The sequence below is a fragment of the Pogoniulus pusillus genome, chromosome Z (genome assembly GCF_015220805.1).
Source record: "Pogoniulus pusillus isolate bPogPus1 chromosome Z, bPogPus1.pri, whole genome shotgun sequence".
NCBI classification, from domain to species: Eukaryota; Metazoa; Chordata; class Aves; order Piciformes; family Lybiidae; genus Pogoniulus; species Pogoniulus pusillus.
Window position 1 is genome coordinate 43,519,078 of NC_087309.1, and position 24,174 is coordinate 43,543,251.

Consider the following 24,174-nt stretch of genomic DNA (forward strand, 5'->3'; position numbering starts at 1 on the left):
ACCAATAACTGCCTCTCACGCCTGTATGCTCTGTCACAGATGGGAGTTGTTTTTTGGGATTGTGTGTTTGGTTGTTTTTTACACAAATCTGGCCATTCTAAAGCTCAGATAAATAACTTAACATTTCCATTAAAAATCTTATACTAGCTCTATCCAGAATAATGCTAAAGCACTGCTTTTCACTGAGGTAATGCAAGCAAGGCCCTATCTTGGAGCCTAGTGTTATTTTTTTTCCTTAACATAGTCCAGCCCTTGTCTTGATTGGAAAGCAGAGGTCCCATCCAGTCAGTCTACAGAGTACAGAATATGGTAACCAGGTCTGTTTCAAGTGCAAGAGATGCTTTGAAGAATAACAATAGTGACCAGCTACCTTCATCATTTTTTTAGGAGAGATGACCTTTTGTAGCCAGGTGGGGGTTGGTCACTTCTCCCAGGCAACCAGCAACAGAACAAGGGGACACAGTCTCAAGTTGTGCTGGGGGAAAGATAGGCTGGATGTTAGGAGGAAGTTCTTCCCAGAGAGAGTGATTGGCATTGGAATGGGCTGACCAGGGAGGTGGTGAAGTCGCCAGCCCTGGAGGTGTTCAAGAAAAGATTGGATGAGTCACTTAATGCCATGGTCTAGTTGACTGGATAGGGCTGGGTGCTAGGTTGGCCTGGATGATCTTGGAAGTCTCTTCCAACCCAGTCGATTCTATGATTGATTTTGTGATTCTATGATCTTGGCTTTTTAGACATAGCCATGTTAGAAAAGGAACAGCCTCTTGCAGACACTTCTTACTCTGACTTTTCAGTATCCTACTACTTCACTAAGAATCACAATTCAAACTCATCTCAAGGATAATTACTGTGGGAACACACCCTTATATCTGTTATAACATCATGGGTGGCAAATCAAATTATCTTGGTTGCCGACAAACAATCTGAAAACAGAAGGTCTTCCTGATCATCTCCTGAAATGTTAACACAGCTCTTGTCTGTGTTGTTCTTGGCATTGTGCGTAAAATCTGCTAGCTGGTGTGTTTTCTTGATGTCGCATTTTCTTACAAAGTTTGGAGAGTGTAGAATATTCTTCTCTTTCCATATGTCTCTCTGTTGGGTTTTTTCCTTCTTATTTTTCAAGAGCAGGCAAAAAACAAGTATTAACGAGCATTGATGATGGAGCCTTTGTTCCTTCATCATCAGTTCACGTGTGACGCAGAGAGGGAACAAAGCAAGTAATTCAAGCTGTTTAGGTCTTCCAGGGCAGCTGTCTAAACTGCTTTGTGTGCATTATAGGTCACCAGGCAAACAGCACCATGCCTATGTCCTGACTGGCCCCTGCTGTTGCAGAGTTCTAGGGGGAGCTGCTGCTGAGAGCTCGGCGGTTTTACACACAGTATCACAGTATCACACAGTATCATCAGGGTTAGAAGAGACCTCACAGATCATCAAGTCCAACCCTTTACCACAGAGCTCAAGGCCAGACCATGGCACCAAGTGCCACGTCCAATCCTGCCTTGAACAGCCCCAGGGACGGCAACTCCACCACCTCCCCGGGCAGCCCATTCCAGTGTCCAATGACTCTCTCAGTGAAGAACTTTCTCCTCACCTCCAGCCTAAATCTCCCCTGCCACAGCCTGAGGCTGTGTCCTCTTGTTCTGGTGCTGGCCACCTGAGAGAAGAGAGCAACCTCCCCCTGGCCACAACCACCCCTCAGGTAGTTGTAGACAGCAGTAAGGTCACCCCTGAGCCTCCTCTTCTCCAGGCTAAACAACCCCAGCTCCCTCAGCCTCTCCTCGTAGGGCTGTGCTCAAGGCCTCTCACCAGCCTCGTCGCCCTTCTCTGGACACGCTCAAGCATCTCAATGTCCCTCCTACACTGGGGGGCCCAGAACTGGACACAGTACTCAAGGTGTGGTCTAACCAGTGCAGAGTACAGGGGCAGAATGACCTCCCTGCTCCTGCTGACCACACCATTCCTGATGCAGGCCAGAATGCCACTGGCTCTCTTGGCCACCTGGGCACACTGCTGGATCATGTTCAGGCGGGTATCAATCAGCACCCCCAGATCCCTTTCTGTTTGGCTGCTCTCCAGCCACTCCGACCCCAGCCTGTATCTCTGCATGGGGTTGTTGTGGCCAAAGTGCAGCACCCTGCACTTGGAGCTGTTGAATGCCATCCCATTGGACTCTGCCCATCTGTCCAGGCAGTCAAGGTCCCACTGCAGAGCCCTTTTGCCCTCCAACCCAGTCACATCATTGTTTCCTTCGGGGAGCTACTGACTTGTCAGTGTGACCTCAGTGCCAGGGAAGGTCCTGAAACAGATCTGCACCACTATGCTTGTCCAGGGCATCAACAAGCCCAATCAGCATGGGTTCCTGAAGGGCAGGTCCTGTTTGACAAACCAAATTTCCTTCTGTGACAAGGTACCTGCTTAGCAGATGAGGGAAAGGCTGTGCATATTGTTTACCTGGACTTCAGTAAATTTATGACAGTGTCTCACAGCACCCTCATGGAGAAACCTTCTGCTCATGGCTTGGATGGACAGACGGTTAAAAACTGGCTGGATGGCCAGGCCCAGGACTGGTGGGGAATGGAGTCAAATCTAATTGGTGGCCAGTCACAAGTGGTGTTCTCCAGGACTCAGTTTTGGGGCAGCCCTATTTAATGACCTTATCAATGACCTGGATGAGAGGATTGAGTGCATCCTCAGTAAGTGTGCAAATGACATGAAACCGGGAAGGAGTATTGATGTGCTTCAAGGTAGGAAGGCTTTGCAGGGGAACCTGGACAAGCTGGATTGATAATCTGTCAGTTTTATGAGTTTCAACAAGGACACATGTTGGACCCTGCACTTGAGTCACAAAAACCCTGTGCAATGCTCCAATCCTGGGGGAGAGTTGCTGGAAAGCCACCCAGCAGAAAGGGACCTGGAGGTGCTGCGTGACAACTGGCTGAAGATGAGCCAGCAGTGTGCCCAGGTGGCCAAGAAGGCCAAAGGCATCCTAGACTGTATCAGGAACAGTGTGGCCAGAGCAACAAGGGAGGTTGTTCTTCCCCTGTACTCAGCACTGGCCAGGCCACACCTTAAGTACTGTGTCCAGTTCTGTGCCACTCAATTCAACAGAGATGTTGATGTACTGGAATGTGTCCAGAGAAGGGCAGCGAAGTTGGTGAAAGGCCTGGAACACAGCACTGTGAGGAGAGGCTGAGGAAGCTGAGGTTGTTTAGCCTGGAGAAGAGGAGGCTCAGGGGGGTCCTCATTGCTGTCTACAACTACCTGAAAGGAGGCTGTAGCCAGGTGAGGGCAGGTCTCTTCTCCCAAGCAACCAGCAACAGAACAAGGGGACACAGTCTCAAGTTGTGCTGGGGAGGTCTAGGCTGGATGTTAGGAGGACGTTCTTGCCAGAGAGTGTGATTGACATTGGAATGGGCTGCCCAGGGAGGTGGTGGAGTTGCTGTCCCTGGGGGTGTTCAAGACTGGATGAGGCACTTAGTGCCATGGTCTAGTTGACTGACAGGGCTGGGTGCTAGGTTGGCCTGGATGATCTTGGAGGTCACTTCCAACCTGGTTGATTCTATGATTGTGTAATTCTAAGGAAGTGATCATGCCCCTGTACTCAGCACTGGTGAGGCCACACCTTGAGTACTGGTTTCAGTTCTGGACGCCACACTATGAAAAGGGCACTGAGTTGCTGAAGCATGTCCACAGAAGAGCAGCAAAGCTGATGAAAAGCCTGGAGAACAAATCTTATGAGGATTGTTTGTAGGAACTGGGATTGTTTAGTCTGGAGAAAAGCAGGACATCTCCTTTCTCTCTACAGCTGCCTGAAAAGAAGTTGCAGTGAGGTGGGTGTTGGTCTCTTCTCCCTAGTATCAAGTAATAAAACAAGACAAAATGGTCTCAAATTATGCCAGGGGAGGTTTTGATTGGATGTTAAGTAAAAATTCTTTACTGAAAAAATGGTCAGACATTGGAACAGGCTGCCTAGAGAAGTGAGGGAGTCGTTGTCCCTGGAGATGTTCAAAAAATATGTGGACATGGCACTTTGGTACATGGCTTAATGGCCATGGTGGTGTTTGGTGACAACTGGACTTCATGATCTCATAGGTCTTTTTGAACTGACACAGTTTTATAATTCTATGGTTTTGGGTTTTTTTGAGTCAGTATTATTGGGAAGAAGGTATATAGGAGAAAGAAACAAAATGCAAGGACAGCAAAAGAAAAAACAAACTAAACATGAGAAACATCTAAATTAGAACATTCTGATGTGCATGCTCCATACATATGGCTCAAAGTGCAGGGTCTTGCACCTAGGTTGGGGCACTCCTTGATATCAGTACAAACTGGGGATAATGACATTGAGAGCAGGCCTGCAGAAAGAAACTTAGAGGTACTGGTAGATGAGAAGCTAGGGACATGAGCCTACAATGTGCACTTCTTGCTCAGAAGACAAATCACATCATGGGCTGCCTCAAAAGATCAAGAGAACTGATTCTGCTATTCCAGTCTGCTCTGGTGTGATCTCACCTGGAGTACTGCACCTGGTTCTGGGGGCCCAAATACAGAAATGACATGGACTTGCTGGAGCAGGTCCCGAGGAGGGCCTGGGAGACCTCATAGCTACATTTAAACAATAAGGAGAGTTACAGAAAGGCTGGGGGAGGACTCTTTAGAAGAGCTTGCAGCAGTGGTTTTTAACGGCATCAGGCTATATTCAGGTTGGACAAAAGGAGGAAGTTCTTTGCAATGAGTATTAAAATACCAAACAGGTTATAAAGGGATGTAGTTGAAGCCCTGTCCCTGGAAACATTCAAGATCAAACTTGATGTGGCCCTGGGAAGCCTGATCTAATTGGAGATGAGCTTTGATGGCCCCTTCCAACCCAATGCAATTTGTGAATCGATCAATCTATGTTCATGCAGCACCTTGATAGTTTGGATTTTGTCACTTTCAGCTCTGTTCTGCCTTACCTACACACTCTTCTCCTGGGCTTTGTCATACCTTTGCAATAATCTGCTCTGCATCAGCAGTACAGATCACCACAGGTGGTGGGAACTGCCCACCACATGTATCACCAGATAATTGCCTTCTTTCTTATACTCACATGGAAGATCTATTCTTTCCATTAAAAATGAGCAATGGAGGGGTAAAAAAATGAAGCATAACAAGGCATACACAACACAAAAATGCTTTCTGCCCTTCTGCTGACAGTTTCAAGTGCTGGCACTTTCTTACTTGAATTTTTCTCATAATCAAGCACAGTGGTAATTGCACATGGTTATTCAGATTTGATCTGAAGGAGTCAAAATAGCGTGCAAACGTTAAGTCATTTCTGTAAAATTACTGGTGGATTGAATGTTTTGTAAACTGTGCTAATGTTGAACCCTTAGGTAGTGGAAAAATAGGAGAAAGCATTAAATCACCAGTGAACCTTCAGGTGAGCAGTATGGTAACTGGGAAATGATGGAGCATTGGGGAAAATTCTGAGAAAGACAACAAAAAAGGCAAATGTTTTGCAAAGGAAGCAAGAACATGAGAAAAATCCAACACCAGCAGAAAGCTGCTGGACTGCAAGCTAACCATTGAATTGGAAGCCTGGACCAGAGGATGGAGGCAGAGATGGGAGATGAGACATGGGACAAATAGAGATAGAGAGGATTGCTCAGGAAAGCTGGCTGCACTCCATAAAGGCTTCCAGTGTCCCTTCTGGGTTAAGGATAACTCTGATTTTTACCTTTGGGTAGTTGTCAAGAATGTCCTTCTATATAAATTAATGAAGATTTTTTTTTTCCCTGAAGTGTGTTTGGTTTAGTTTTTGTTTGGTTTGTGGGGTTGGGAGTCCCTTTTGTCCCACACACTCATCTTTGACTTTTGTAGATATCAAATTGAAGAACTCATTGTCTTGATTGGTTTTTAACCTGGTCACCTTTAAACACATTTGTCTGCTTTGGCACTAGGTGAATGATACAATGGAATTGTCTGATCCTGGGTGAATAATACTTAGAGGAATGTAATAGAGATAGAGCCATAGATTATTGTTTCCCAATGCATGGGCATATAGGGTGTCTCTAAAATATCAGTACTCTCAAACTACTGTCCCTTTTTAGATTTAAACTGTCACAAAGTAGAATTTGCCTAAAGGAATGTATCTGGGGCAGTCCTGATTTTATCTGGCATGGTGTAAAGCAGATAACACTACTGTACTTTGATTGTGTTACAGTTTAACTCTTCCAGCACTACTCTTTCATATGTGTGCTCTCAAATTTTGTCTTCTGAATACCTCTTCACTCTTTCTTGCCCAAGAAAAGTTCATATATTTATTTGAGGTACTGAAATATGCACTGAACATGAACATGTTGTTTATTTTCTTAGGATTTGAATTTTTTGAAACAAGTGCAAAGGATAACATTAATGTCAAGCAGACATTTGAACGACTCGTGGATATCATCTGTGACAAGATGTCAGAGAGTCTGGATATGGATCCCACCATTGCTGCCAGCACGCAGAACACACGGCTAAAGGACACCCCTCCTCCACAGCAGCCCAATTGTGGCTGTTAGTGCAGCTATCAGCAAAGGCAGCTTCAGTGTGTTCTGTTGCCAATAGAGTCTTTATTAATGGTCTATATACCTTTATTTATATTGTCTTATTAATTTATTTGGTAGAAAAGTCTTTTCTCGACCAGCAGCTGGTTGAGTATGCATATGGGGATGGAAAACTAAACTTTTTCATTTGAAAGAATGATCCATTTTTCAGCATCTGGATTTTGCATGCAGGATAGGTGTTAGTTCCTCTTTCCTTTTTACTGTTTTGTGTTATATTTACTTCAGCTGGTGCCGTGTCCTCAGACCACATTTGCCTGAAAGTGACCCTTGCTTCACCAGTTTCAACTTACATAATCGAATTCTTAGGGTTGTGGCCATGGTATTTTAGAATAAGTTTCCTGGTACCACTTCTACTTCCTCCTAACTGAAAATCAGTTTAGAAATATTTCTTTAGTGAGACAGTTCCTCTTTTTGTCCAGATCATTTGTACAAAGACACTTACTGGGGCCCATTGCCTTGGCAAATCTGTACTCATTACATAATTATACATTGTGGCTGATTGGAGATTGATGAAATTAGAAGTTAGTTCCTGGACCCAAAGCCACCAAATTTAGCTGTGAATTTCCAAGTGGATATGGCTATTCAGTATAGACCCTCAGACATACTAAGTACTTCAGTCTTTCTGGACAGCTAGTATGTTTGCATTTCCATGGGAGCTCCAAGTCTAACAATAGCTTTCTGAAGCTTGAATTAATTTGTTGTTCCATCTTTATGGAGATCCCAGCATTACCTGCCCTAGTAGTGGAAGACTGACCAGTTCTTTCCTTTTCTACATGCTTGAGGTAGAAGAGGAAATTACCCTTGACAAAGCCAAATTCATCATGTTCAATTGTTCATAGCCAAAAGCTGTCCTGAGGTGTTGCTGTCAAACCTGCATAGTCAAACTTTCAGAAATACCATCTTCCATTCAGCCAATGAGACAATCACCATCACCACACTAACTACAAACACCTGTATTTTACTCAGATCTATGGAGGAAGTGGAGTTTGACCTCATTTTCACTTTGATGGGGATATTTATTTCAACAAGAAAATCAGAATTTTACAAAGATCTATAAACTTTAGGAGTAATAAAGATTTGTGAACATTTCTGATGTTAGTTGTAAGACCAGCAAAAGACTGTGAAGATACGAGAATAAACATATACAAATTCTTTTTTTAGTAAAAGTGCTTTTAAAAGTCATATTTCACAGGTTTTAAAAGTGCTCCCCTAATAACTGGTGTCAGTTTTTTACATCTGTGCGCTGGAGTACTTTGGACAACTACTTTACTTAGCACTGCAGTGACATTTTTAAACTGAACAGTATAATTGAGAATATATTAACTAATATATTAATTAGTAAGAACTTAGGACAAGGCTGACATTTCTTGAACTGTCTGCAATGGGAAAAATCAGAAGATAAATTAAAAACAAAAAGAAGCAACATGAGGTACTGCTCACAATTGCAAAGAAATCACTTATTTTTCAAGGTCATTTCTGTAACTCTTGAAACACATGAAGCTGGTCACTTTTATTTTACTGATTAAGTAGACTACATGTACATTGCCACAGTGAAAATTTCTTCCAAACAAAGTATATAAGCACGTGTAAAATGGATATGCATATAGTATGCAACTACACTGATTGCCTGATCCCTGAAGGGATCCTACATGAAAGCTAGAGAGGTGTCTAGTGATAGGACAAGAGGTGATGGTTTTAGGCTGAAGGAGAGTAGGTTTAGACTGGATCTCAGGAAGAAGTTCCTCAGTAGGAAGGTGGTGACACTCTGGAATAGGTTGCCCAGGGAGGTTGTGGATGCTTCCTTCCTGGGGGTGTTCAAGGCCAGGTGGGTTGAGACCTTGAGTAGCCAAGTCTAGTTGTGAGGCATCCCTGCCCATGGCTGCAAGGTTGGAGTAGATGCTCTCTAAGGTCCCGTCCAGCCTAAGCCATTCTATAATTCTATGAATACATGTTCTTTCTTCAGTCTCGGGTCTTAAACCGTGTCTGTCCCATAAGATAGTTTACTTAAGCACTTGTTTTCCTAGTAGAGATGGAAACTGGACTTCATTTGTTTACTCCCATGAAGAGAAAGCACTGTCGTTTTGGGGACGGATGAGTTGCCAGGTGGAAGAGAATGTGCAATCCCAATCATAACTCTGAGTCTCTCCAGGGATGCTGCTTTTCTCTTCCCTAAGGCTACATACTGTTAACTGTGATTAGAGACTTTCATTAATACCTCTTCATTCACGAGGCACCAGCTGCTTTGGAAAAAGAAGAAATAAGAAGCTATGGAAGATTTGTGTGAGGTAGTGGACAGTTTTCCAGCCTTTTATTGTTATGTGCATGTATTCCTGCTAGAATTACTATTTATAGTATCATTAATATGAGCCATATCAGTCAAGGCCAGGAGCATGAGCATATCCTAGATCATGCCATATGGCTACAAGAGCAACTAATCTTCTTTGGGATGTCTACTGCAAAATAGTCATCTTATGTAACCAGGAAAAAAGACTCCAAGATGCCTTTTGCTACAATCACCCTACATTGAAATGAATTCCAGTCTGTCCCTGTCTTCTAACAACCATATAGACTCTAATCAGTGGTGGAAATACACTATTAGATGCAAAATAAGTCAGTATTTTATATAACTCCTGGAACATTTTCATTGGCACTTAGACTTTGTCATAGATTTCAGAATTAGTCAGATTGACTTTTATTGTGTTCACATCAAATCATTGGAGGTTTTCAAGACCAGACTGGCCAAAGCCCAGCTCATACTGCTCAGACCTCTTAGCTGACACTAGTTTGAGAAGAAGGTTGTGCTGTTTTCCCATCTAACAAAATTTATCCTATCGTCTTCTGAAATAAAGTATGTTGAAGTTCAAGTAGACTTTGTTAACAAGCAGAGTTATCTGCTGTTGAAAAATCAGGCTTGGGTTTCCATCATAGATTGGAGTTTGCATACACATGTTTCACAGCAATATGACATTTTCTATTATAAATTTTTATCACATTATCACAAGCATCATCATCCCTCTCAGTTGGAAATGGATATTGTAGAGAAACAAGGCTTAAATGCTTTTGGAAGGTAACTTACTATCCCCTTCCCAAACATAGTAAAAACTTAGTTTGAGTTCCGATGAAGTAGCAAGATTGTGATTTTCAATTTAAACTAATGTGTCTGTCTGTTCATAGGGTAGGGTATCCAAAAGCAGGTATGTTAATCTAGTTTGGCTCCTAACAACTTATGTGATGGAACCACAGTTTTCTTAAATGGAAGAACACTTTCAGAAATCCCATGAAAATCATATCAAGAAACAAAATTTAAATATTCAATGGCTTATTCTTCAGACATATCCAACAGTCACTGGTCATGAGTTGCAGGGGGGACACAAGCAGGATTTAGTTAAATACTTGATCTACCCACTGATGCAGCACAGCTCTGTCAGGAGAGGGTACCAGCTAAATGAGTTCTATTTTAATGATGGAAGAGAGCTGGATCATTAAACTGAAACCTGATATAAGAGAACCCAAAGGCTTTCAGCCTCATCACAATTCTTGGTAAAAAAGTACTTATGGATATTGCACTAATTTGTTGTCACTCTCAGCACAGAATTAGGACAGAATGTCCTGGAGCTTTTTTTGGTCCAGATATGCACACTTAACCCTTTCACCTAAGATTTAGACCACGTGGTGAGATTAGATGCCTTAGAGCAGAAGGCTCTGAACTCCATAGTACCAGCTGAAATAATACAATCCATTTTCCAAGTTATGATCTAGATCAAAACTTAAAGCAGCAGGCTAAGCCTGTGCATGTGTAATGCAACAGCCTTATCATGCACTGATAGTGTCTTGATTGCTGCATGTTCAAACGAATGCTCAGAAAAATGTGCCTTGGGAAGCACATAAGAGCATGGAATGTGACTGGTTCCTTCCTACCAAGCTTTGCTGGATTGAACATTCAGATGCATGTTTTCATGCCCACATACACAAACATGCCAATCCTTACATTGCGACTCTTAATGCTGTATCTTTTTGTGTCGTTGTTGGTTTATTCAGACCTGTTTGTTTGGTGTTTGACATACATATGAGCTAGCCTGATTTTATGTCTTGCTCTCTGAGCAGCTGTGAACGTGACTGTTACCTGGAACTGTTTGTTCCTTTGTGCTTATAGTTAATGTAATGCCTAGAGAGACTACCTGAGGAACTATATCTATGTGGCCTTTCAGAGCCTCAATCTGAATAAGTTTTCTTCTCAGCCTGCTTAGCTCTGTATATTCACCTCCACCTTCTTTAATTTAGGAATGAAGAGCTACTTCAGGGTGCACAAAATCTGATGGACTTTGATCCTCACTTTTAGAATGCTATAACTATGTAATTTTTAGGAAAATACAGTGGTACAAATTCTACATCTGATGACTATGCTCTTGTTTCCTGAACAGCAGAAGACTGATTTTGCATATGCATTCCAAAAAAAGCCCCCTCTCAAATTCCACCCCTCCCTGACTACTTTTCTGTATTTATTTGTAAAAGGCAAATTTTGCTACTTAGATTTTTAAGGGCATCAACTAAATTACTGCTCTGCTCATGGAGATATTCCTCCTTGGCCTGTTTCATACAGGCAGACAGAGGGTGTATGAGCATATAGGATGACAGATACGTAAATCCTCAGGGGGTGTAAAGCAACACATCTTCAATTACACCAAAAGGGGACTGAATAGTGTTGATTTACACCATGTAATACATACATATAATCTCTTTTTCCATACCCACTGACTCTAGATTTTCCAAGATTCATCATTTCTCATCTCATTTAAAGACACAACTCATTTCAGTGATTTTAATTATTTCTACTGGTTTTCCTTATTGAACGGTAAATGTAGGTCACCTTGTCATTTAAGCTTCTCTTTCTCTCTCTTCTTTAGACTTTGTTTTGTCCATGGATGTTCACTGAAGCAGAATTGTAACTACACATATATAGTACACATGCACGTACACAGCATTACATCTTTGACACTCAGTTCCCACAGTTGCTCATTCCTATTCAGTACAACTTTCTCTAAATGCCACAGTGGAATTTATTCATAAATTCTCATTAGCACCACAAATCAGCTGGGTTACATTTGCTGACCATGAGTGCATTGTCCAGTCATGATGATGGTTTGCAATTTGTAGGATAAACTACTCGGTAACTGACTTAGGAGGGAAGCAAAAGTCCTAATCTTCCAATAAATTCAGGTTGATAAAATGCAGAAATAAAAGGCAGAGAATGCTTAGGACTTCTGGTGATAGATATACTTCAGTAATTCTGACATGTACCTGCAACTAGTGTTAAATGAAATGTTTGTTAGGTCTTGTCCAATATTTTGTCAGTAATGTCAGATGTGTTGTGACTCAGTTGGACTGTCAAGATGTGTGTCAGAATCAATATTCCAGTGTTTGTGAAGTTCAAATGTCTTAAATGTTGCATGAAAATATGTAATAAAAATAGATATGTTTTCTATTTTTTAATACCTCACAGCTGAGGAATCATGGGCCAATAAGTGCAATATTTAATTATTTACTCAGTGTATATAAACTTGTGTGAAAGGGAGAAGTGTCATGTATGTATGATAAGCTGTTGATGATGCCTGAGTGGCTTAAGACTTCCAGTAGATGTACCTGTCTTTTAGTACAATTTATATAGTAAACACTTTACCAGTGTAGTGTAAGAATATTCTTAAAGTAATTTAAACTATTTCTCATATCTGAGACTGGTAAAAGATATTTGTATGTTTACTGCAAGTGCATGTCAATTTTACTTTTAGAGTTGTGAGTGTCCTCCTGAAAATTACCATGTTACACCAACACTAATGGATCAGCACTTAGAAGATGCTTGTAACCGTTTCTGAACTACCTGCCTATATTTTTGAAGCATGTTCTCTAGAAGCATTGAAAGAACCTTCTAGAGTGCAGCAGTTATGGTGAGTTACTTGAAGAATCAGCTACATGCTCTGTCTGCCTGTATTGCATAATATCACGTGGGTATGTTTTCTGTAATCTGATATGATTAACTTATAATACCTAAAAATATTAAGTATGAGTAGCCAATACTTTTGCAAATGACTCAGCAAACTTCATCTGGTGTGTCGTGCTAACATTTTTGGTAACAACTTGAAGGTCTCATTCGTGTGGTGCAGCATGTGATGATGACCTCAATTAGCCTTTTCTGCCAATACAGTTTCTTAACTTTTCTAGATCCTAAAGATGGAAGATACATCCTTAAATATATTGATCCAGACTGTTCATTCAACTACTACATGCTTCACAGTCATAGAATCATTAAATCATATAATGGTAGGAGCCAGAAAGGGTCTCTGGAGATCCAACACCCCTACTAATGCAAGTACTCCTACGCTGGGTTGCATGCAAACATGTCTAGGCAGATGAGAAGGAGCATCCACAACCCATCGGGGCAGCCTGTTCCAGTGCTTGGTCAGCCAATGTCAAAAAATTCTACTGTTGTTACTCTACAGTAAAAGATGAGGTATAAATTGAAATGAAATGCAGCTCACGATCTAACCATGAAATGAAAATGAGACATCCAATCATTTGTTTTCCCTTTCCTGTTATTCTTGCACATTTCTAATAGTTCTTTAAGCACATGAGCAAGGCCATCATTACACAGCAGAACTCCCAGGTACATTCGGGACTTTAAACCCTGAATCACTGCTCTGCCATTGGTTCCCAGCTGCTCCCACAGACTCTGCAAAGGAGAAGCTTGTTCTGTTAATTCTTTATACATCTGTGGTTTCAAAAGAATGTGTCATCCACCTTGGGAATTTGCTACATAGAGACAGGCCACTGAGTCTGGGCCAAGAGGAGTAACTGGTTTTGCTGAACATGTTTTTGTAACTATTTATTTTCATTAGTACGACATTAAAAGATAAAAAAAAAGATAGAATTTTAGTTTGATCTGATGCATTTTTGTGGCAATGTAAAAGGCCCTATCAGTAAAAGAATGAAACTATAAGGCCTACTGGAAACCGTTACCATGGAGTTGCCTTCCTATATCATCAGTTTCTCTGAGAAAGCAAAGCAGCCAGAGTGCATTAAGTAGCACAGGTCAATATTTGCAGTGATCTGAACTGCCCTAAAATTCTCTGGTTTTGTACCTTCTGCCATGCAAACTTCTGCAAAATTATACAGATCAAAGTGAAAATAACATGCATGTGGAGATAAATTTGGGATTGTGTAATAGAAAAAAGGAAATTCTTGATGTCTTTGTGTCAGAGCAGCAAACAAGGTAACTCATGTGATACCACTTAAATATATATATATATAGACTACTCAGGACTGAAGATTCTTTACTTAACTTTTTATTGCTAAGTAACTTGATTGTTTAAGGGCTGGCAGATAATTTTTACTTAGTGTTTTTATTGTTCTTCATAGACACGTGATTACATACACAAAGATAGATGCTTAACTTGAAAATATGTAGCTGTACTGGCACCCTGAAGCGAACTTGCTTGCTGAATTGTCCTCGAAGAGAAGTTGAAATACTTGCTTAGGATACTTTTGTTAGGGGGTGGACTCAAACTGTCCCTCCTTCCTGACATTTACTGCAATATAGTTACTGTGGTTCTTTAAAAACATGTTAATTTAAAATGCTGCTGGTTGACAAATTTTGTGAATCTTCTGCATACATTCATGGGAGCTCTTGTCTGAATATGAAGTCCAAGTTTTATCCATGTGCAGAGTTTTAATTCTATGTGGATGTAGAGACCATGTGTATTACATTGGATATTCTGTATGTGACTTATGTATACCAAGTGGATTTTGGATTTGCCATTTTTCTTTGGAAAATCTTTTTTTGCTTCTGTTTGGTTTTTTTTTTTTTTTTTTTTTTTTTTTTGCTTTTTGCAGTTATAATAAATATTCAAGAGACTATATTCATGAATATCCCCCTCCTCTCTCTGTTTATTTCCTTTATAAAACTGGGAATTACTTCAGTTTTGACAAAATAATGGACAATGATACCACATGTGCACTAACTAATTCATTAATATCCACTCACTAGCACTGTTGAGACACAGTCCTCTGAATCCCACAGAATTCACTGGAGATGTTTTTCCAGGAGTTTGCAGAAGAGTTTAGGACATTTCCCTACCAAAAGCAGACTCTTAGCTCAGTGTATATGCTGATTTTTTATGACTGGACAAATCTTTTGCTTTTGATGTTTCAGTGTAAACTTATGGATGCTGTTATTGGTTGGTCACATAATCTTAGCTCAAGTAACCTATCTCAATTTTGGTGGTGTGCTATTTCACACAAATTGTTGTACCTCAGTGTAGAGAAACTGCCTTTTTCCTACACACAGAGAGAGCTTGTCCTAATTTGTATTCTACTGTGCTTCCTGTATTTATCTTTCCTCCACATAAGTCCTAATCACAACCAAGCTGTTGAGCAGGTTCCACTGTTCTCTGTGCCACTCAGCTGCTCCTCACAGAATTTCACCTTCAAACTCCTTTGGCACATGTTCCTTCTCATTGTTCAGCTGTGTTTAAATTTGGTGCCATGTTTTTTTTCTGGCATGTTTGTATCTCCTCTGCAGAGCAATCATTGCCTGATCAATGCCTAGTTTTCACTCACCAGTGAATGCTTTCTAGCTTATTGCTTGGAATCCTGTATCTGTAGGTGGGTTTCTGCTGAGGGGTCTGTCAGTACCCTCACTCATAGAGCTTCTCCATCTGGCCATGGACTCCTGTTATTGAATCATACCCTTCTTTCTTCAGAGCCACCAGCAAAGTACTGTTGTCTCAATCCACCTTTCACATATCATTGCTCTGTGAAATACAGTGTCAATGTACTTGTTCTGTTTACTGAAGTGAAAAGAAGACAAGAATGAGGGTTACAATGGGAAGGAACAGACAACTTCTGAAGAATACTCCAGAACACACAAAAAAAATTAACTGCTATTATTTTTAATACATTTGGATTCCTAACATACAGAAGCAGACTACAGAAAATCACAGATGGATAGATAAGAATGATGACCTACTAGCATAAAATCTGTATCAACAGCCTGTGTTTCTTGCCCAATAAAATCCATTTTTTTCTTATTTCCAGTCAGAAAACTGGAGATGGAGGCAGAAATTTCCTGACCATAGAAGAAAAAAAGATGTCAGACTAGATGAAGGAAAGGAGATATGTAAAGTGGTATGGAAAAGATTCCTGAGTTTGAGTAAGAGAGGGCAAACAGGCAGAATGGCCGAGTGAAGTGACAGTAAATGACTTTGCAAAGTGATCTACTGAAACAAAGGGACTTACACCTGACTTGAAAGGACTCTGCAGGTTAATACAAAAACTGGGAGCAGGTAAGTGCAAGCAAGGTTTTAGTCTATTTTTTTTTAACAGATCTGTGCAATTCTTGAGCTGTAAAGCACAATCAAAGATACCTTCAAAAATCTTACAAAGTGCCTTGCTATATTTGTATGTCTATTTGCACACATACAAGATCCTGAAGAGTGAACTGCAAGCCAGAAGATTTACAGCTTAACTGGTTTACATCAAGAAAACTGTGCTTTAAGCCATGGTGAACTCAGATCATCAGTGGCATCCACAGACAATGGGAAGTTGATGTGAGGTCCTCTCATCTATGATATCATAGCCAGAAGGTCTGTCTAGAATCTGGTCCCAATGTTCTGCTGGGGCTGAAGAAGCTGGAGGTGCTGGAGGAGTGGCAGAATAAGGTAACTCATCTTGAGTTCAATTTTGGGCTCCCCAGTTTGAGAGGGACAGTGATATGCTGGAGAGGGTCCAGCAAAGGGCTGAAAGGATTACTAGTGGACTGGAGCACTGCCTGATGAGGAGAGGCTGAGGGACCTGGCACTTTTTAGTCTGGAGAAGAGAAGACTGAGAGGGGATTTAATAAATGTCTATAAATACCTGAGGCCTGGGTGTCAGGAGAAGGGCGGACAGGCTCTGCTCACTTGCTCCCTGTGATAGAAAAAGGAGCAATGGACGTAAGCTGCAGCACAAGAGGTTCCACCTCAAGACAAGGGGGAACTTCTTTACTCTAAGGGTCACAGAGCACTGGAACAGGCTCCTCACAGAGGCTGTGCAGTGTCCTTCTCTGGAGACTTTCAAGGCCTGTCTGGATGCATTCCTCTGTGACCTGAGATAGATTGTATAGTCCTGCCCTGGCAGGAGGGTTGGACTCAATAATCTCTTTGGGTCCCTTCCAACCCCTGACATCCTGTGATCCTGTGAACACCCCAGCCCAGTGAGTGACCAAGCTTTAGAGTGACCTCACACAGCTCTGCAACTCACCATGGTGAGATAGAAAATGAGACCAGAGACAATTCCAACCAAAGGAAAAAAATGGGCAAGAGTCAAAGCTCTCTCAGACTCAGTCTTGTGAAGGTGAAAACCACCTTCTTGGAGAGTTAGTAACTCTAGTATTACGACACTTCTTAACAGCAACTCCAGGGGAGAGTATTTGGGCCTTCTGCTAAGCAGTAACACCCTCTCCTGAGGAGATACTGCCTTTTCCTCACATCCAAGGATGACATTGAGCAGGTGAATTGTCACCCATAATGACAACACAGCTAGTGCAATATGAATTGGCCAGGTACAAACATAATCATACTACTGCAGAGTGACCACTCTTTGTGGTCCATGCTGGGTTTTCTGAGGGTCTATGAAGTGCATATGCACTTGTTTCAAAGCAATGACTGTGATTAGAAAGTAAGTCGATGAATAGATGTAGAACATAATAGAGATGTTACACAGAGTGTCTCTTAAAAGTTCTAAAGCTTAACTAAGCTTTTAGGAATATAACCTTTTTAAAAACCCTGTCCTGCTTTTCCTTCAGGCAGGTGTACTCAAAGAGCAAAACTGGAAACAGCATGTTTTCATTTTTCCTGTCAAGACTTCACATAGAAGAAAACATCTTAGTCCAGAGACTGCCAAACCCTTCGTAGGTCAGCCACACAGAATACACAGGCTGCTCCACACACCACCCAGCTGGCCTTGCCCTGCAGCAGTAAGGGTCACCATCAGCTAAGACAACATCTGGTGTGTGTTTCAGGTGGAACTTGCCTTTGGGCCATCCCTTTTATTTCTGTGGAGGAACAAGATCAGAAATTGTGTAGAAAATAAAGCCCATTTCAAATTACAGGTTCTCTTTTCAGTAATTAATAATGGGAAGACAAGTTTTCTGACATCTTCTTTGCATGAGGGCACAAAATTGTCCACATGCCACCTGGCCAAGCAGAAAAACACTCCCATGTTATTGTACAGATAAAGCAAATGAAACAAACATTACTTTGTGTCTATGCAGGATAAAAACATCTGCACTAGCATTACTGACAAGCTAGTTAAACAGCCTTATTTCACCTCACCTGGGAGAAAGGACCACCTACCATGTACCTAGGGGGGTATTTCAAGGCTACAGGAGGGCACTTAGCCCGGGGCATGCACAGGACTTCAGACACAATCTTTTATGTCATGAGTCCTCTCAATAGGTAGATTGCTATCCATGGGTGCCTTCCATACCAAGCAATTAGGGGATGTGGGATGAGAATTTCCATCATGAAATTGTCTAACTCCTCTTCTGCATGTGACTCCCACTTCCACTCATTATTTTCCTGAAATATAAAAGCAGAGATTTCTCCCATTGCAATTAGCAGATAATATCCTCATCACTACATTTCAGAGTGAGCCAGAATGACAAAAAGACAGCATATTAACTTGCTAAACCTTCTCTTTTGTATCATCAGTGTTGGTTAAAGGTAATCCACACCTGCAGAGGCCTATAGTGCAGAAGTCACTAACTCAGAGTGGCAGATGCATGGCAGCCACTACCAAAACAAAAGAGAGGAACTACAGAACTGCATTTTGGAAACGTGCTGCCAAGAGATTTCCTCTTGCATTGAGCTTATTGGTGGGCTAACTTTATGAGCTTAGGTCAGTGGCCTTGGGGTCTCAGTGCTAGGCAAGGAGGTGCTTTCTTCCTCATTCATAACTTAGAATCATAGAATCAGCCAGGTTGGAAGAGACCTCCAAGATCATCCAGGCCAACCTAGCACCCAGCCCTGTCCAATCAACTAGACCATGGCACTAAGTGCCTCATCCAGGCTTTTCTTGAACACCTCCAGGGACGGTGACTCCACCACCTCCCTGGGCAGCCTATTCCAATGGCAAACCACTCTCTCTGGCAAGAACTTCCTCCTCACATCTGGCCTATGCTTCCCCCAGCACAACCTGAGACTGTGTCCCTTTGTTCTGTTGCTGGTTGCCTGGGAGAAGAGACCAACCCCCACCTGCCTACAACCTCTCTTCAGGTAGTTGTAGACAGCAATGAGGTCACCTCCTCTTCTCCAGGCTAAACATGTTCATTACGGCCAGTCCTCAGCTTCATTATTTCAGCATAATATTGAAGTATCTAGTGCTGATGGGCTCATAAACAATTAATTCATTCTCCTTTCTGCTTCTGTGCTTTTCTTTGCACCAAAACGAAAATCAGGTGCCAGAAATGTCTTTTCACTGATGATTTCCTCTAGTCTCACAGTAAGAACCAACCTTTTTTGTGACCCAGCACCACACACATTGGGGCTCAAATCCCTTGCAGCTCTCTCCAAGTCTTTTTTCACCAGATCTTCCAGAAAGGAGCTGCATGTGCCTTTCTGCTGTGTATTAGATAGCCCTCTAATGTGTGTGTGCTGCAAACGCACCTTGCTGAGCAATGCAGCCACCTAAATATGCTTGGCAGAGCTTCAGCCTGGGACGTGTCCTCTGCCAGAAAGTAAAGGGAGACACAGGCACACAAGTGAAATAAAAACCTAGGATTTTGAAATTAAATTGCATAAAAGAAAGCAGCTGAGAGGACTCTGGACCAGAAGTGACTTTCCGGACTGAACCTGAGGTGTTATCATTGTCTTTTTCCTGCACGCTGGAGAGATCTGCTTGTCAAAAAGGTGATTGTTATTATATCTGTCTTTGTTACAGGTATTACTACTGTGTCCAATAAAGCATCCACCTACCTGCCCACATTAATCTTGTTTACATGATTAGAAATTTAGAATATTACCCTGTCCAGCTTCAATTTTAATCATCAAAGCTGAAGATTTCAGGAATAGCGCAGGGGCTAGACTACAGCAGAGGCTGAGGAGCAAGGTGAGCACCAAATCTGACCTTGAGCATAGCCAAGAGGCAGGACTAAAAGTGGCGGCTTTGGGGCTATGCAACTGGAGCTGGGCAGCAGCCACAAAAGTGGTAGAGAAGGTGGCGTTAGAGACAAAACATGTATCTAGAGCCTCAAAGAGAGCTGGTACACACTACGACAGGACAACATGGACTGGGGGAAATAAGCAATCTGGGGAATATGAAGAGCAGGAAAGAGAAGATGGCAGAACACTGTTGCTGAGAAGCCAGACTAGGGTCTCACCACAGAACTGCTGAGAATACCTGTGCAGCTGCAAGTGGCTCTGAAGCTTAATGTCACATGGAGATGTTCGCAGAGGGCAGTAGAGCTGCCCAGCAGCAAATGCAAAATATTTTGATTAAGACATACACATTTTTCTGTTTGACTTAAAAATGAGAGGAAAGTCAAAATACTGTTAGCCTTTATCAAGGCCAGTTCCAAGAAATCAACAATCTGAACTTCTTTTGTTTGGTGAAGAAATTCCTTTATTCAAACAGCAATTTTTTTGCAAGAGCATTTTGCCTTGGGAGCATTTTTGTCCTTTCAGCTTTCATGAGAAAACCTTTCTGTTTTTAACACACTCATTCAACACCAAGCTAGTCCTCAGCCCTGTCCCCATGATGAGATGCCTCATCATGTTGTTTGCTTTTCTCCTCACTTTGGTGACTGTAGTAGACTGTCAGGCCTGAGCACCAAGCCACACTGCTTTCTCCTGACGCAGCATTTCTCTGTCGTTCACCAGAAGCCACAAGGCAACCAGGCATGCAGTGTGGTCCCTCAGTACAGGAAGGGGTGAAGTTTAAGACCTGCTTTCTCGATCAGGGTAAGAGCTGAAGTAGGGACTCAAGTGTCGAGTGCTGTGCCAGTGACCACCTACAGCTGCTTTGACCACCTTGCTCTGCCAAAGAGTTCAGGCTATACAACTGAGCATCGCTGTAGCCAAGGAACTGCCCATCTATATCTAGAAGGCATTACAGAATCAGAATGGTCTGTGTTGGAAGGGCCTTGTAAAGGCCATCTGGTTCGATTCCTCTGCAGTCAGCAGGGACATTTTAAACTGAGTGCTATCCAGCCTGATCTTGAATCTTTCCAGGGATGGGGCGTCTACTACCTCTCTGAGCAACCTGCTTCAGGGTTTCATCATCTCCTCACTGGAAAAAAACATCGTCCTTCTATGTAGTCTAAATCTCCTCTCTTTTAGATTAAAACCTTCACCCCTTGTCCTGTCGCTACAAGCCCTGATAAAATGACTGCTCCTATCCTGACGAACGCGCAGTGACACTTAATCCTACCCCAGAGCTTCCCGTTTCGAGCATGGCAGGCCAGGGGCAAGGTCACCCTTGGCGCCTCCCTGAGCTGACAGCAGAGGCGGGCAGCAGAGGCGGGCAGCAGAGGGAGCGCCGGGGACGCCGAGAACCAGAGCAGCGCGGGCCGGAGTAAAGCCTGCCCCTACCTCTGCCACCCGCTCCGCCCCGCGGCTGCTGTGGCCTGCGCCCACCCCGGCGGCCGGCGGCGCTGCCTTCCGCAGCCGCCACTGGCTGCGCCTGGCCGTGGTCTCAGGACGCATGCGGGGTTGCTGTGCGCCTTTTACACTCGCGTCCTGCTTTTCCGCTTCGTAAGAGGCAGAAGGGCTGTGATCTGCACGCCAAGAGTGGATGGCCTCTCTTGGCCGCTGCGTGGCGACAAGGCTTCTTGTTCGCTCCGTGCTGTCCGCTGGATCCTTTGCAGAAATCCGTATCTGCGGCGTTTAACCCCTCCAGATCCGAGCGTGGGAAAGATTGCTGCTCCACTCTGGTCTCCATCCTGCTTCGACCGCAGCACGCATTTTGGCGGCAGTGCTGACGTTTTCTAGCCCTGTCTTTAATTACAGAGCTCTGTATTGCCTTTCTTCTAATTTTCCAAGGCATGAATCTGACTCCAGAAAAGCCGTGAGAGGGGTGTCTTAGCAGCTATCTAATGTATTGGCTGCATCCCTTCTCTTGTCTGCAGTGTAGGGTTTCTTGTCTGTGCTTACTATGTTCAGAGCTACTGCTTAGGCGAAGCAAAGAAATACTTCATGTTGTCAACCCTCCTGTATATGTAAAGTGGCTAAAGATGCTGTATTGTCATCCCTGGTGGGAAATACTGTCTCTGCCTCCTATCAAGCTCAGCACTGCAGTGCTCCATTTACCCCTCACAATTCGCACATTTGCCAAGCTCTGCTCTGAGCACCGTCAGAAACTCTCTGGAGAGTTAGTACCAAGAGGCTCTTAAATGTTTTCCTAACATCTGTTAAGACAGTACAGTGTTCATAGCCACTATTCTATTGCCAGAAACACTTCAAAGTTTGTAAGTTTGGAGGCTTACTGAAACACACTCATTTTTTTTCAGACAGAAGGGTTTGTTACGCAGTTGCCAACACTTCCAGGTCTGTTCCCAGCCCTGAACAGGCTTTCCTGTACGGTGTCCTGCAATCTAGCCAGAAGCAGGGGGTGCTGCTGCACAGAACCAGCAGTCTGCAGTGGACTGGACAGGGGACTGGCAGGCAGAGCTTCCTACCTACAGCAGCTGTGGAGTGGGGGAAACGCAGATTTAATGTGGGCCTGTGACGCATAGTGTGCTGTTTCTGTGTGCATTGATTTCGTATCTATCCTCCCTCATTTCTTGTCCCACCTTCTGACCTCAGGAATAGGAGTGGGGCAGAGCTGTTTCAACTGGGGAGATACAAAACACCTTCCTCCCTTGTAGCCTAGTACGTCCCAGTCTTCAGTGGGGAACGTATCCTGACATGCTGTGAGAAGGGATTTTGCTAAGACAGAAAAGCAAGGGAACTTCCCACAGTGTATAGGAAATGTCTCTTGGCACACTACGAATAGTGTCTTGCTACCTTTGCTTTGCTACATAGCAGGCATGCAGTGCATGCGGTAACTGCTTTGCAAAAACGGTGTATGCCACTGCTAATTTCAGTTCTCCCCATCCTTCTCTCTACCCCAAAGGTGGCAACTACCAGGTTTGAAGGCCTTAGACCAGCATTTACGTTAACTGGAAGTTTAAAGCTTTGAGAGAGTGAACAGATGCAAATGCTTAGGCAACCTTCTAAAATACCAGCGGACTCTACCTCATTCATGTATGGGAGAAGAGGCTGCTCCTTTCCTCCCATCCCCCACATCTAAAATATCACAGCTGAATGATCTGTCTCCATCCAGGCAGAAGGTAGAATGAGAAGATGTTTAGCTCAGAGAGCCAATACTTCATGCTTCTACTCTCACGAAGGAGCAATGCCTTTCCCCAACCCCAGTCTCATAGCATCAGCAGGGCAGGCAGCCAGGAGCACTGTGCCTGGTGTTGTCCTTTCTTAGCATCTGTTGCAGGTGACACAGAAATCTTTCTCAATGGGACATGCACAGCGCGTGAATCCCAGTGTTGCCTTACAACTCCAGGAAGGATGATGATCTAATTTCTGAATGGTTTTCGAGGAAGAGCACTTGCTTTTGCCTCTGACTGGGGGTGAAGGTTGAAGGACTGTCAGTGCTGCTACCCAAAAATGTGCTGATGGAGGATGAAAGGAGGAAAGGATTTATATTTCAAGCAAAATGTACTAAAGCTATGGATTTCTCCCTCCTGGTCTTCCCCACCACTTCTCACTTACATATGTGACACCTTATGTACACCTTTTTTTCCCCAAGGGAAGCAGCGTAGCCCAGCCCACAGCCACAGACAGGTCTGTTGATGCCACTCATGCTGGGGCTGTGCTCAGAGATCTCAGTATCCTGCCCTAATATGCCTATAGTAAGCAACTGGAATAAATAGTCCACCTAGTAATGGCAGTGATCATTGCCTTCAGGAGCACAAAACATTAAAACCAGGAAAAGTAAAACCCAGAAATTATGTCAAGGCACAGCAACTCGCATCAGGCATGAGTTTGCCACACAGCAGCTCTTCCTAGGGAGTGCAGCTGTCACCAGCCAAATAACTTGACATGTCTTCTTCCATCTTCCTGTGCCCCTGCTTTATCTTGGCCATCAGTTGACTGTTGTACCAGTCAAGGCTTTCTCTGTGAACAGTTTTCCAGGGGGAGAGAGATATGTTGTAAAAGGCTTACTTCCTGACAGGCTGAGAGAGGACTACTAGAGCTCATCTCTATTGCCAGCACCACCCTGGTTCTACCTCCCCTACCATTTCTCAGCATAAACTAAGACTGACTCAAGGAAGCAGAGTGGGATCTCCTTGCAGAGCAGAGTGGAGGAAGGGCCCAGGCGTCCAACAGAATGAGTCGCTTGCAAGTCTAAGAGGCAGCATGGCAGAAATTACAAACTTAGACCTTACAGAGAGATGTGACACTGAACAGAGCCATTTATGAAGTCTTTGGGTGAAGGAAATAGCATATGAAAATTAGGGAGTGTCAGGTACAGAGAAGTCAGTGAACATTTGCAGATAATT

General features: G+C 43.1%; 1 protein-coding gene across 2 annotated transcripts in view; it reads left to right on the forward strand.

The window, feature by feature from the left end:
* The window catches only part of RAB3C (RAB3C, member RAS oncogene family), a 448,802-nt gene that overhangs the window by 140,332 nt on the left and 284,296 nt on the right, over nucleotides 1-24,174 (forward strand). Inside the window, exon 5 of one of the 2 annotated variants that reach the window (XR_010301375.1) lies at nucleotides 6,358-8,254. Coding sequence is in view for 1 of the 2 variants with exons in the window: in XM_064140540.1 (XP_063996610.1) it covers nucleotides 6,358-6,545 (188 nt within the window). In the remaining variant the exon portion in view is untranslated. Of the gene's footprint in view, nucleotides 1-6,357; nucleotides 8,267-24,174 lie in introns of those variants that run through there. The other variant, XM_064140540.1, reaches the window with a different exon arrangement.